A 13,643-nucleotide genomic window follows, 5' to 3' on the forward strand; every position below is an offset into this window, starting at 1 on the left:
GGGGGGTCTGTGGATGGCACATATATAACAGTGCCTCCCCCAGCCCATAACAGTGCCATCCGCAGATCCCCTCCTGTAAGTGCCAGCCACAGATTCCCCCACCCCCCGTAACAGTGCCAGCCACAGATCCCCCCATAACAGTGTCCGTCATCCACAGATCCCCAGTAATAGTGCCATCCACAGACCACCATTAGTTCCGAACCCACCAAACACACAGCACACCTTTTGGTTTAAAAAAAAAATTCTTATTTTCCTCCCCAAAAACCTATGTGCGTCTTATGGGCCGGTGCGTCTTATAGGGCGAAAAATACGGCGATATGATTTATTAAATTCATGAAAAAGAATAAAATCATTTAAAAAAATATATATTTTAAAAGTATTTGGGCAAAAAGGCAGTTTCGGGTCAAGGGCATCCTGAATTTTCGGTTTCGGACCGGAATTTATTTCGGTGCACCCCTAATAATCAACGCAAATTTATGACTAATGCTGGTCTCCTTACAGTATTAGGCTACTTTCACACTTGCGTTCGGAGTTCCGCTTGTAGGCTCTCACAAGCAGCCCCGAACGGAACTGTACAGCCCCAATGCATTCTGAGTGGATGCGGATCCGCTCAGAATGCCTCAGTCTGGCACCGTTTGGCCTCCGTTCCGCTCAGCAGGTGGACACCCGAACGCAGCTTGCAGCGTTCGGGTGTCAGCCTGGCCGTGCGGAGCCAAACGGATCCGTCCAGACTTACAATCTAAGTCAATGGGGACGGATCCATTTGAAGTTGACAATTTCAAACGGATCCGTACCCCATTGACTTTTAATGCAAAGTCTGGATGGATCCGTCTGACTAACTTTCACACTTAGAATTTTTTATTAAATATAATGCAGACGGGTCCATTCTGAACAGATCCCATAGTTTGCATTATAGGAGCAGATCCATCTGTGCTGACACCAGACGGATCCGCTCCGAACGCAAGTGTGAAAGTAGCCTTAAACTGTATGGGCTCCACATATGAACTTTGTCAACTGAATTCACATGAGACTTCAGTGAATTAAATTAGGAGTCCAAAGTCAGGTTTGGTACCAAGGTATCTGCTGGCACCAAACCCAACTTTGGATTCAGTTTTAAAAGAAAGATAGGATACCAAGTTAATTCACTCAAGTCTCGAGACACTAGGAATTTTGCCGATGCACAGCCCATACGATTTCATGCTGTACAGAGAATAAATAGACTTCAAATCTACGATCCAAAGGTTGATTTACTCAAGACTAGTTACAATCCATCTTAGGTTCAAATCTGACCAAGGACAACATCTGCATTGAGTATGTTCTTCCCACACTGAAGACATACTGAAAGGGAACTAAAGCCTGTATTACACAGGCAGATTAGCAAGCTATTGTCCGGAGGGAAGCGTTCCCCTCCTGACAAAGCTTGCTAATGGAGGAAACTGCTGCTATAACATGGAGCGATCTCAACAGCATGGGGTGGAACAATGGCTATGCCATTGCTCGTCCCCATACTGTGTATTGGTTTATCAACAGCAGATCAATATTAAACACGATTTGCTGCCAAGCACCGATTAAGAATACTCCAAAAAAATAAAAAATCTTGTGGGTAGCAGATAACTATTGCATCAGTGGAGGCCCTACTGCTTGATCCCTACCAATTACACAGTAGACAGCTGAGCACTCACTCTTTGCTATGGGCAACCCTGCTCATTTCTGGGGACTCTATGGGGTACAGGGCTCTAATGAGGTCCAATGGTAGGACCCCCCCACTGATCCAATAATAATTTCCTTTTCTATGGATAGGGTGAGCATCACATAACTGTAGTAACTAAAGCCAAAATGTAGTTTAAAAACCTAGCATAGGGAGGGTTTGGTGATAATCTGGCCAAAGGTTATTTGCATGCATCAGTGGACATGTAGCTGATCCCTACAAAACCACAAGAGGAATCTATGCTATAATTTGAAAGCCAACCTTGTAGCATGCAGAGTCCCTTACAGCTTGGTCAACTGTATCTAGCTGCTGTCATTAAGAAACTCATTTGCACTGCCTCCTGCTCCCCCAATACACGGTAAAAACACAAGCCAAATTCTTAAAATAAACTTTATTTACAGTAACTCTTCAAAACGCTCATCTGATGCACCTATGGATTAAAAAAAAGAAAAACTGTTAAAGGATCACAGCTAGGTAAGTCACGATGTTCCAATATATGCATACAAGGCTACATATACATTCTCTTGCAGTGTCATTTTGATGTGTAACAAAAAAAAAAAAAAGTTACAGCCCGTGTGGTAAGTAACACATGAACCCTAGAACATAACCTACCTGGAAATTACAGCTGCAAAAATCCCAAACTCACAGCCAGGAAGCTAACCACCAAAGGTAATGTCTAATGATTGGTCACCTGCTTCATCCTAGAAAACAGAATATATGAAGTCTGTGAGCTTTGAAGTAACCCAAGGTATGGTTGATGCATTCTTACAACTGGGCAGACATTTATATTTGGATTGCAGCCTACAGGATGACTGGGTCCCAAAGGTGAAAGGGACAGCAGAAAGAAAAGTGACATGGGGGGGGGGGGGGGGGGGGGGGGGGGGGGGAGGGGGGAAATTAAAAAATAATTATGTAAAAAAAAATTAAAAAATTAAAAAGTAACAAGCAGTTTGCCAGTAAATTCTGGCTAATGGGCAGTGGCCAGACTTCCAGACATTGTCAGTAGCACAGTAGTACCAAAGGTTTCATTAAAAGGCTAAATGGAGGTTTCACAAGCACATGAACGCAAGATACGGGTATGTGGACATGAGCAAAAGAGTTACCTCAAGATACCGACTAATTCCACAAAGGAACTAGCCAAGAGCAGCTTTCACCAGGCTTCATAGGATGCACAACACTTGACTTCTTCAAGGAAACTGCAGAGTCCTGTATTCTAGCAGGAGATTCTCAGAAGGTAACAGAATTGTTCTAACATTTATAATTCTACCCAATGGAGAGCATCTGGACCTCTTAGCAGTTTATTCATTATTGGTTTAAAAAGGCTGTCACAAGAACCATACAAATGCAGCTTTCCTGGAGCTTATATCCGTGCCTGGTCAGATATGTCTGACATCTTGCAGGGGCATCTCATCCACACTAGCACAACTCATTTGCTGCTTTAGAACAACTTGATACATACTCTATGTACAGGTGGACCACATTATTCTGCACTGCTTTCCATAGACAATGTTAAGCAAAACTGCTAGTTATTGCATGTGTGGCTTCAGTGATATGCTAGAATATCTTCACTAAGCACACAGTAGTTGCCAAGTTATTCAGGGGAGGTTATAGGTCCATTTAAAAATCTAAATTATGCCCTTGAATGCAGTTAGTGATATACTTGCCTTTCTCGAGCACTGTTCTCTACACTGACAGCCCAGTCCTACATTTACAACAGCCAGCATCCTCATCAGTATAATATTGGACAGCAATTGGCCTCAACAGTTCTATGCCATACTCATAAATCAGTATGATGTACAGCATTAACAGCAGGAAGACCGGATCATCAATGCAGAGAACTGCAACAGAGCAAGAGGCACCACTTTTGTATATTTTACAGCACTCAGGGTGTCTGAATTCAATCATCTCATACAACCCCTTGAAGACATGAGTCAAGGTTTGAAATACTATGCTAGACACTGTTATACCAACATCACTAATCAGTGAGCTTCAGTCCCTGGAACTATTCCCAGACTTATTTGGTGGGTTCATAATGGAATTTTCAGTGCCAACCTTTTGCCTAAAAGCAGCACTATCTGTAGTAGAAGCCCAAATATTGCAGGGAATCAATATATGGTCAGCTCCTGCACATCAGCCATTTATTGCATTAGAACATTTACACACTTCATTAGCAGTGGTCCTAGATGAGACTTTCAATCCTCTTAACATGTACAGATAAGCAAAAAAAAAAAAAAAAAAAAAAAAAAAGTTTCCAATTAAGTTTCCTAAGCAATTTCAGAAACCTGGTCACTACTTACACTATGCACTAGTATAGGTGAATATAAAAACTTTGGACAAACACAAATAGGCTGGGGCTCAGTTATTTGCATGAGTCTTTACTCAGTTTAGAATACACAAAAAATAAAAAAAAAGTCAGTAATCCCAGCCCTATAAAATGCAGATCACGCATATAATAAAAACTGTTAATGCGGTTGGTGCCGTTTTAATAATCACTTAAGGTCAGATTTGATATAATTTTATAGTGCTATTGGTGAAACACAACCTGGAAGCACATTGGGCCAGATTTATCATGACTGACAGCTCACTCCACTTTAACATATGGCTAAAGTCAGTTTTAGTCAAATCAGATTTATGATCTGCCCTTTAAGACTGTAATAAATGTGGTTTGACGTTAGCAGTTTATCCCTCAGTAAACGGCTTTACAAAAGTCGCGCGTCTTTACGAAGTCGCATGTTGTATTAAAAAGTCTCATAAGATAAGCATGGTCCTCACTGGAGTGAAATTGCGACTTTTTAAATAGTCCCAATAGTAAATCTGTCTAGAGATTCATTTACATAAGAAAACACGCCCACTTTCAGAAAACTGGCAAGCATAGTGCAGAGCAGAGTCGCAAATTTGGGCGCAGTTTTAGCGTTTGGGACTTTTCCACTCCATTATTCTGACCTGAGCTAATGAAAAATCTGGCCCATTGTCTGCTGGCGTTCCCATTGTTAGTTTATAACGCTGTAATGTGGCAGAAAGCTTCAGAATTAAGATGTTCATAAAACACTTATATAGTCCATTTGTTACTGTAGCAGAAAACACATGGTTAGGGTACATTCACACAACCGTATTTTTGGCTCCGCATCAGTTGTGCAATTTTGCAGAACGGGCGCAGACCCATTCATTTTAATAGGGCCGCAAAAGATTGTGCTGTCTGCATCCGTTCCTCGGCCCAGCAAAAAAAGATAAAGCGTATGTCCTATTCTTGTCCGCAATTGGACAAGAATAGGCATTTCTATCATGGGGCCGGCTACATTCACATGGCCGGCAGTGTTTTGCGGATTCGCAATTTGGGGACCACAAAACATACGGTCGGGTGAATGTACCCATAGTCTGAGCCAAAAGTCAAATGTCTTCTCATGTAATCAGTAGATTAGCTTAAAATTTAGCCGATAGTTACTGTTTGAGATGTTAATAGAAACAGTTCAGTTGTAATGAAGCTGCTGGTCAACGGTTCAGTTAGTGAGTAGATTAGATGGTCACAATCTGTTTGGCAATGTGTGGCAGATGTATCCAAATAGCCAATGAAGCCCTCAATGTGTTCATTTGGCGCTTGCTGCCTGCATGCCACCTTTATGCGGTACCTATTTTGTCATATAGGGCTTCAGTCAGCCGCGAATAAGCCGGTTCAGTAAGACATAGGACCAGATCATTACTTACATCTTATTCCACTTTTACATATGTCCAAAGTCACTTTTGGCCAAGTCAGATTTATTAATGGTCCTTTAATACTGTGATAAGTGTGGTTTGACGGTAGCAGTTTATCCTTCAGTAAGCCGCTTCACAAGTCACACGTCTTTACAAAAGTCACATTTTCTATAGATAAGCATGGTCCTCACTGGAGTGAAATTGCAACAATTTAAAGTAACAAAAAATTGAGCAATAGTAAACCTGTCTAGAGATGTATTTACATAAGAAACACTCCCACACATGGACCAATAAGTCGCAATTTTTGCAGTTTTAGCGATTGCGCAGAAATTTGCAACTTTCACTCCATTTTGACTTGAGCCAATGATAAATCTGGCCCATAGTGTCAAAAGGCAGTAGAAAGTGAGTGTCAATACTAAATGCCAGATGAGTTACTCGAGACATTTGACTTTTGGCTCAAACTAACCATGTTTTCTGCTACAGTAACAAGTGGACTATATAAGTGTTATGTTTTTTTGAACATCTTAAATCTGAAGCTTTCTGCCACATTACATTGTTATAAACCAATGAAAACGCCGGCAGACAAAATGTGCTAGCACTATAAAATAGCAAATCCAACCTTGAGTGATTATTGAAACAGCACCAACCACATAAGTGGTTTATATACGTGAGCTTTGCATTTATAGGACTGGGATCACAGAAATAATTTTTATGAATTATATTGAGTGAATTGTATTTTCCAAATTGAGTAAAAGAAACAAGCAAATAACTGAGGTGTCCAATATACTGAAAGGTGGTCAGCAAGCCAAGCACCAGTCAGCTGGTGACTGTCCCCCAATTTGAATATAAAACTTTGCAATATGATTTGAGAAATACTCCTCTCTCCATGTAAACATTCTCTGCCAAGTCAGCCTTGAGAGACTTCCAACTTGAAGAATCAGATTACATGAGACCCATAGAAATCTCTGGAGGGGAGGGGGTAATTTTTTTTTAGTAAATACAAACTAAATGGACAAACAGTTTAGGTCATCCCATAGGCATTAATATGGAGTTTATACCCACACTGCAGCCAAAACAGTTCTATACTTTCTACAAGATTTTAGAGTGTGGGATGTTTAGCCCATTCATCCAGAACAGCACCTGGGAAGTTAAAAACTAATGCTTGACGGGAGGGCCTGGCTCATCCAAAAGGTGTTTGGGTTAAGACTTTTACATGCCATAGGTTCTTCAACATCATACACCCCAGCCATGCCTTTAGGGAACTCTGCACTGGGGCAGTCATGCAGGAAAAGAGAAGGACCTTGCTCAACTTTTCCCCACTACGTTAGAAGCCCACAAAAGGTCTTAGTATGCTGAAGCATTAAGATCTCCCTTCACTGGAACTAAGGCCAACCCCATGGCATTACTCCACCATACTTTATATTACACTAGCTATTCAGGTGTGGAAAACTGGCACCCAACTGTATGACATCTACCTAGCCAGTGTTGTGCAGAAGGTAAGTGTCAAGAGCGGCGTTTCTTTTCAGACGGTCTTTTAATAGGCTTCGTGAAGCCAAATGAAAGTAAAAAATACAATTCTTTAGCCAAATTGGTTACAATAGTTGCATTTCGCTCAGAAAAAAAAAAAATCATTTTCTCAAGAACTGATATTAAATTAGTGTACTTTAGATATATCAAGGAGGTTCAGACATTTACAACACACCCTCGCTGTACCCAACCTTGTTATACTAAAGGATTCGTTCAGAGTTACATGCAAAAAAAAAAAAAAATTCCAGGGTCTCAGTCCCTTCACTACATGTGGAAGGTAAAGTGATCAAAAACAGATCATGGTGCAGAGTAGAGCTTGTACATTAACAGTTCTGCTAAAGCAATAGCTCTACTCTTCCTGAGCAGGAATTGGTCTGTCACTGAGGCATGAACCTGCCAACTTGTAGCAACAAGGAGCTCCCATCTGAGCAGCCCAATAGAACAGCAAAACCGAAACATGAATGTTTTAACTGAAATAAAACTGTTCTATGTACTACCAGTGAGGCTGTCAGGAGAATTTAACAAACTGGTATAAAAAGTGAACACAATTCAAAAGACTACACATTAACTGTTCTGCGAAGCTCCAAAAATCTTTATAAATACAGCCACTGGAAGGATGATCTTGAGTCAGGAGTTTTAGTCGTTTGCAGCTGAGGACAAGAAGCAGGCACAGTTGTAATGTCACTTGAAGCACAGGTCAGAACATTATAACCCTACACTACATGTCTAAACCCACCCCATGCAGATTGACTACTACAGCACCAAGAACATATGCATCAGATATCAGGCAGCCCCTATATTCAATAAGTGGGTGGCTGAACAAGGCTAGTAGCCAAATATGTACACTCCGCCAGAAAGATATTTAGCCCATTGACCAAAAGAACACCCCAAACCCTGTCTTGAAGTTACTTACTGTAGCTGTCATAGCTGTCTCTGTAGGATCCCCCTGAACGATCACCATAACTTTGACTCCTTTGACTTTAAATAGAAAACAAACATTACTATAGAATCAAATACAGTAATAAAGGGGGTTGTCCAGCATAATTATAAAAAAGTGGCAAGCAGCATAGTGTTAAATGCCTCACTTTTTAAGATGCTCCACGCACATGTGACTAGTGAGGCTACAGCTTCCTGTGACCAAAACAGGCCCTGTAGCTTATGGAGAGCAGGTTTATAAATTATGCCGACCAACCCCTTTAATGTGGAGATCCTTTAGTTCTTATCTTACCTTCCATAGTAGTCTCTGGATCCACCACTATAACCACCACTCCTGCCGCCGCTGTCAAATCGGCTGCCTCCTCCATAGCCTCTGTCTCCACCTAGCCAAGAAAGTTTAACATGCTTACTATCATGTTGGTAGTTGTGTCCAACACATACAAAAGAGCTCAATTTTATGAGAATGCATTACATACCACGTCCTCTGCCTCCACCACCACGGTAAAATCCTCGCCCTCCAGATGATCCTCCTCTATAACCTCCACGTCTGTCACCTGAAGACTTTCCAGCCTGATCTACACGGATCTGTCTTCCATCAACAGACTGAAACCAAGAAGAACGCGTCAGAATACTACGATTAAAACTAACTATGCAAACATGGCACCACGAGGCATTTGCTGAGCTTTCATAGCAGTTACCTTGCCTCAACATGTATTAGAACAGATTATGTAACCAATAGTTGCTGTGTATAACAGAAAATTGTGCATGGCAATCTGAGCAGTGATTGGTCAGAGAATCTGTGTACTATAGCTACAAGTTTTTGGAAGAATGCATTTTCCCACCACAAGAGTGACACCCTTAAAGGGATTCTGTCACCAGGTTTCACCCCCTCCAGATACAAATATGGTTATGTTCAGGGAGCTTTAACCATTCCTAATGTGGTCTTATAAATGTAATCTGTTCTCCTCTCCCTCCCCACTCCTATTGTGACATCTCCTGCTCTCCCTCCTCCCCCTGCTGTAACATTGCGATGTTACAGCAGGAGGAGGGAGAGCAGTAGGAGGAGGGAGGGAGAGCAGGAGACGTCACAGTAGGAGGAGGGAAGGAGAGCAGGAGGCATCACAGAAGATTATGAGGCAGTGCTGGGCACGAACGGCAGCAGGTGTGGGTGGCAGCTTGGAGCCATTTACATCCCCTTAGGCGCCTTATTTTTATGATTGACAGGTTAGTAATAGTGTATTTTTAGCAAAAGGAGCCTACAGATTACATTTATAAGACCACATTAGGAATGGTTAAAGCTCCCTGAACATAAAAATATGGTTATCTGGAGGGGGTGAAACCTGGTGACAGAATCCCTTTAAGGTCCATTAACACATCCGTAGAATGAATCTGGATCAGTTTGAGCGTGGCTCCGAGGAGGGGGACAGACAATAGGCGGTTCTATGGGGGTGCCAGCCAGGTGTATTGCAGACCCACAATACACTATGGACATGTGAATGGACCTTTAGCCTGTGGGTTAATATGATCATGGCAATACCCAGGTTCTATAGTTACTTGGCTTTACCAAAAATAGCCTTTGAATCACCATTTCCAACAGCTACAACCTTTTTTATATGACTTATTCTAGAGCTGTGAAATTATCACTATGCAGAGTCCTGGCTGTGGGGACAGCTGCTTCATTCCCCAGCTGTGCCCACCCCCCCATATGCTAATTTGTAGCATTGGTACAGGGCAGAGGAGATGGCAGTGTTTCTCAAAAGGCACCCCCCTTCCCCCTGGCTGTGAGCTGTCCAATCACAACAGACCGTGTCACAGCCAGGGAGAATAAAAAAAAAGCTCACCTCCTCCCTGGCTGTGACACTCCGTTACAATTGGCCAGCTAACAGCCAAGGAGGAGACGCCTGCCATATCCCTGTACCAACATTACTTTATTAGCATATAGGGCGGCAAAAGTGAAAAGGAGCACAGCGGGGTTGCAGCAGCACATCTGAAAAGGGGAGAGAAGGAAAAAAAAAAAAATACACCCCAACATCTATTAATTCCATACAGTGCCAGGTATTAAATATTTAACTCCTACAAGAAAATTTAGACTAATACATTACTAATGACAGGTTCATATCAGTCAAACATTGTTGCTAAAATTGCTGCACAATATTTCACATGCAAAAAAATAGAGCTGAGAAATGGGAATCATTCTAAATGTAGCTGGCTCCTACAACTGCACTGAAAGTTGTAGGCTTAGGCAAATCCAAGAGGCGTTATATTAGTATTAGGTACCAAACTGTGGAAGCCACCTTGATGCCTGGTAGATGGGCCCGACACATGTTTGATCAAAAATATGCACAAAGCTTCTATTTTTGCATTTATAATAGGTATAATACCACTAATTTAGAATGATCCCCATTTATCAGCTCTATTGTTAGTGAAATGTTGTGCAGCTATATTTAACACCAGGACCAGAAGAGTTAATCTACTTTCACACTCGCGTTTTGGCTTTCCATTTGGGAGATCCATTCAGGGTTCTCACAAGTGGTCCGAAACAGATCAGTTTGCATTCTAAGCGGATCCTTTTCTATTCAGAATGCATCAGTTCAGTCTCCATTCCACTTTGGAGACAGACCCCAAAATGCTGCTTGCAGAGTTTGAGCCCATCTGATGAAACTGAGCCAAACTGATCTGTTCTGACACAATGCAAGACAATGGGGGCGGAGGAGTTTTCACTTGACAATAGAAAACAGATCTGTCCTCCATTGACTTTCAATAGTGTTCATGACGAATCCGTCTTAGTTATGTTAAAGATAATACAAACTGATCAGTTCTGAACTGAGCCCATTACTGGGAACCATTTTTTTCACTACCAGATCTTACCTTTCCATTCATTGCTTCCATGGCATCCTTTGCGTCATCAGGGTTCTCGAATGTGACAAACCCAAAGCCCCTGGACCTCTTTGTCTCACGGTCCTTCACAACCACCACTGGACAAAGGGAAAGATGGGGGGGGGGGGGGGGGGGGAGAAAGTGTATGAGTCAAGAATCATAGGAGCATGTCTGTTACATGTGCCTAAACAGGAGAAAACTGGCAATGCAAATAAAATTGGCTTTTTTTGCTATGACTCCCCCACTGCTTTCAACCTTTGCATCATGAAGGTTTAACTTCAGGGGTAAAACCTGCAGCACCAGCTGACAAAGGCGAAGTAAAAACACATCAATTTACACTTCCCAAATAACCACAGTGCCTTTTCATACTGGTTCCTTATATAATAGATTTGTTTAAAATTCCTGTAAGGTATAAGGTAATTATAATAATGCAGATGAAGGGCACTCCATGCAGGGCCATGCTAACAAGTGCATCACCATTTAAATTTCTCATTCAACGCCAAAGGGCACCCATGTGAGACCAAAGAGTTATGGACATGGAATAGTGGAGCATTTTCACTTCAACTCCAATACAAGATGGGTCAGCATTGTAACTGTGGAAGCATTGCAGATTTTATGGTACAAGAAAAGTCTCATGGACTAGGGGGGGGCACCTTTTATTTTAAATGTAACATTACCCCTACCGAAAGAATGTTGTCTTGTCAGACTCAAGCATCAATAGTGATTTTCAATGAATTACCTTCTGAGATTTGTCCGTATTTGCAGAACACAGTTTCCAAGTTCTTTTCATCTGTATCGAAGCTCAGGCCACCGACAAAAAGCTTTCCTTCGTCAGACATGATGAGTTCTGTCACAATACAGAAGAGTTAGAGCGGATATAGAACGGAGGGAAGCAGCGCCTAAAATGTCTGGGCTGCTAGGAGAATCCTGCAGAGAACCACAAAATGGCCGCCGCCACGTGGGCAGGCGCCATCACCCTACAGCTTGCAACAAAGAAGCTGAAAATGGCGCCGTGGAGCAGGAAAGGACAGACTGAAATCAACCTCACTGACGCATTATAGATGTTAGGTACAGAAAACGACATCTTTGCCTCTAGAAACCAAAGTACAAAAGGCTCTCTACACAAATACCCGTTAAAAATGTATCATATAACATAAGAAACAACACGTTGTCTAAAAAAAATTATATATATATTATATGAAATCAATCGAACACAAACCTAGCAAAGCGCACATTCACTAGCTATACACTGCTAATTCCTTACCTTTGCAGGTTCTCACGATATGAACTTCTTCCAAATCAGAAACCCAGAATGCGCAACGCCCCAGCTACCTGTTCTTTTATACCCGGAATTACTCCGCCCTCCTCATGTATTATTCATTAACGCGACGGACTGTACCAAGTAGCTAAAGCGGGGTTTTGAAGATGTGTAGTCTAGTCTTCCGCAATGCTACCTTTCTTTTAGGCTGTATGTAAATATAACTGTGTACGAAACCACCTTTGATGACACGTTTATATTAAAAGGCCCACTAACGGCCGGTTTCTTGTCCTGCATTATACCACAGAAAGGCGGGAAAGTTGGGGGGGAGGGGAGTGCATTTGCCGCCATTACTGACGAGCACGGAGGCGGCGTGTCGGCGCCATTTTAGGTTTACTGTAGAATTCACTGTGGCGTAGTTTATTTCTGAAATAAATGCTATTAGAGCGGGTTTGTTACAGGCTTGACGCGCCAAATCACGTCCTATTAATAAGGTAACCGTAAATAACGACAATAGTGGGGAAAAAGCGCGTCTTCCTTCACTCGTCTTCGCGTGAGCTCTCAAAATGGCGGCTGCTTTAAGAGACGCGTGTTTGTTGCACAGACGGCTTTTCCTGGCAAAGGCTTATAACGTAATGCATGTATGTATATTACGAGTCACGGCAAAAACTGCGGTGCACCCGTGCCTTTTGGGTTATTTTATTAATTATAGCAGTTGCATGATATCTAGTTACGGGTGTCCACATGGCAGACACCAATGTCATGTCCCCCCTCTGAGACCCACTGGTATCTCCAGAAGAGGCCCCCAAAGTAAAAGACAGTAAGCACAGCCGCCCTTTATTTAACACTATGGGAGTTATGAAAATAGCTGAGAGTGCTCCCATATAAGTGAATGGAGATCACACACATGTTCATTCAATTTTGGTGGCCACTGGCTTCACGGTAGCGACTAAACTCCAGACACGAAACGGACCTTCTGACGTCACACTATCACGTGACCTTTCTAGGTCACGTGGGTCGGCAGCCAGCGCGCGCTTCTATTTCAGTGCTGCTACCATTACAGTAGGAAGGTTAGGCATGGCTGCTCTGCGCACCAGCGTCTTTAGCACTGACAGGGGAGAGTGTCTGCCTGAGAGCCGTACATGTGAAGCCTGTGGAGGGGGCTGACAATTCTGTGAGGGGGGACTGTCCTGTGGGATTGTATGATGGGGGGCTCTATGGTGTGGAATTGTATGATGGGGGGGGGGGCTCTATGGTGTGGAATTGTATGATGGGGGGGGGGCTCTATGGTGTGGGATTGTATGATATGGGGGGGGGGCTCTATGGTGTGGGATTGTATGATGGGGGGGGGCTCTATGGTGTGGGATTGTATATGGGGGGGGGCTCTATGGTGTGGGATTGTATGATATGGGGGGGGGCTCTATGGTGTGGGATTGTATGATGGGGGGGGGGCTCTATGGTGTGGGATTGTATGATGGGGGGGACTATGGTGTGGGATTGGATGATGGGGGGGACTATGGTGTGGGATTGGATGGGGGGGGGGGGGACTGCCGTATGAGATTGTATGATGGGGCTGCCATGGGGGGGGGGACTATGGTGTGGGATCTTATGATGGGGCTGCCATGTGGGATGGGGGGGCTACGGTGT

The 13,643-nt window shown here is 42.9% G+C and overlaps 1 protein-coding gene and 1 long non-coding RNA gene across 3 annotated transcripts in view; one reads left to right on the forward strand and one right to left on the reverse strand.

The window, feature by feature from the left end:
- Positions 1-2,303: 2,303 nt before the first annotated feature.
- On the reverse strand, positions 2,304-12,101 carry LOC120989450 (cold-inducible RNA-binding protein B-like). Of its 2 annotated transcripts, none has more exons than XM_040417558.1 (7): positions 12,003-12,101; positions 11,478-11,585; positions 10,728-10,836; positions 8,338-8,462; positions 8,154-8,244; positions 7,839-7,903; positions 2,304-2,409 (listed from the first exon to the last, which is right to left on the reverse strand). In XM_040417558.1, exons 2-7 carry the CDS (start codon positions 11,575-11,577, stop codon positions 2,405-2,407), a joined length of 495 nt encoding a protein of 164 aa, XP_040273492.1. In that variant the 5' UTR covers positions 11,578-11,585; positions 12,003-12,101; the 3' UTR covers positions 2,304-2,404. The 2 variants fall into 2 exon arrangements, with proteins under 2 accessions (XP_040273492.1, XP_040273491.1); XM_040417557.1 differs by lacking the exon at positions 2,304-2,409 and adding an exon at positions 6,914-7,575 and having other exon boundaries at positions 8,338-8,464; positions 10,730-10,836.
- Positions 11,477-13,643, forward strand: part of LOC120989453 — a 113,343-nt gene continuing 111,176 nt past the window's right edge. Inside the window, exon 1 of the long non-coding RNA XR_005776264.1 lies at positions 11,477-11,587. This is a non-coding gene — a long non-coding RNA (uncharacterized LOC120989453). The remainder of the gene's footprint in view (positions 11,588-13,643) is intronic.

This window comes from Bufo bufo, chromosome 2 (assembly GCF_905171765.1).
Source record: "Bufo bufo chromosome 2, aBufBuf1.1, whole genome shotgun sequence".
Taxonomy (NCBI): Eukaryota; Metazoa; Chordata; class Amphibia; order Anura; family Bufonidae; genus Bufo; species Bufo bufo.

What these genes read in the sequence shown, in the direction of transcription:
- LOC120989450 (XM_040417557.1), bottom strand. Translation starts at nt 11,577, where the DNA reads ATGTCTGACGAAGGAAAGCTTTTTGTCGGTGGCCTGAGCTTCGATACA. An exon ending in TGGAAGCAATGAATGGAAAG is followed by an intron (nt 8,465 to 10,729) that starts GTAAGATCTGGT and finishes TCTTGGTTTCAG; the next exon opens with TCTGTTGATGGAAGACAGAT. An exon ending in TCCAGAGACTACTATGGAAG is followed by an intron (nt 7,904 to 8,153) that starts GTAAGATAAGAA and finishes TTCTATTTAAAG; the next exon opens with TCAAAGGAGTCAAAGTTATG.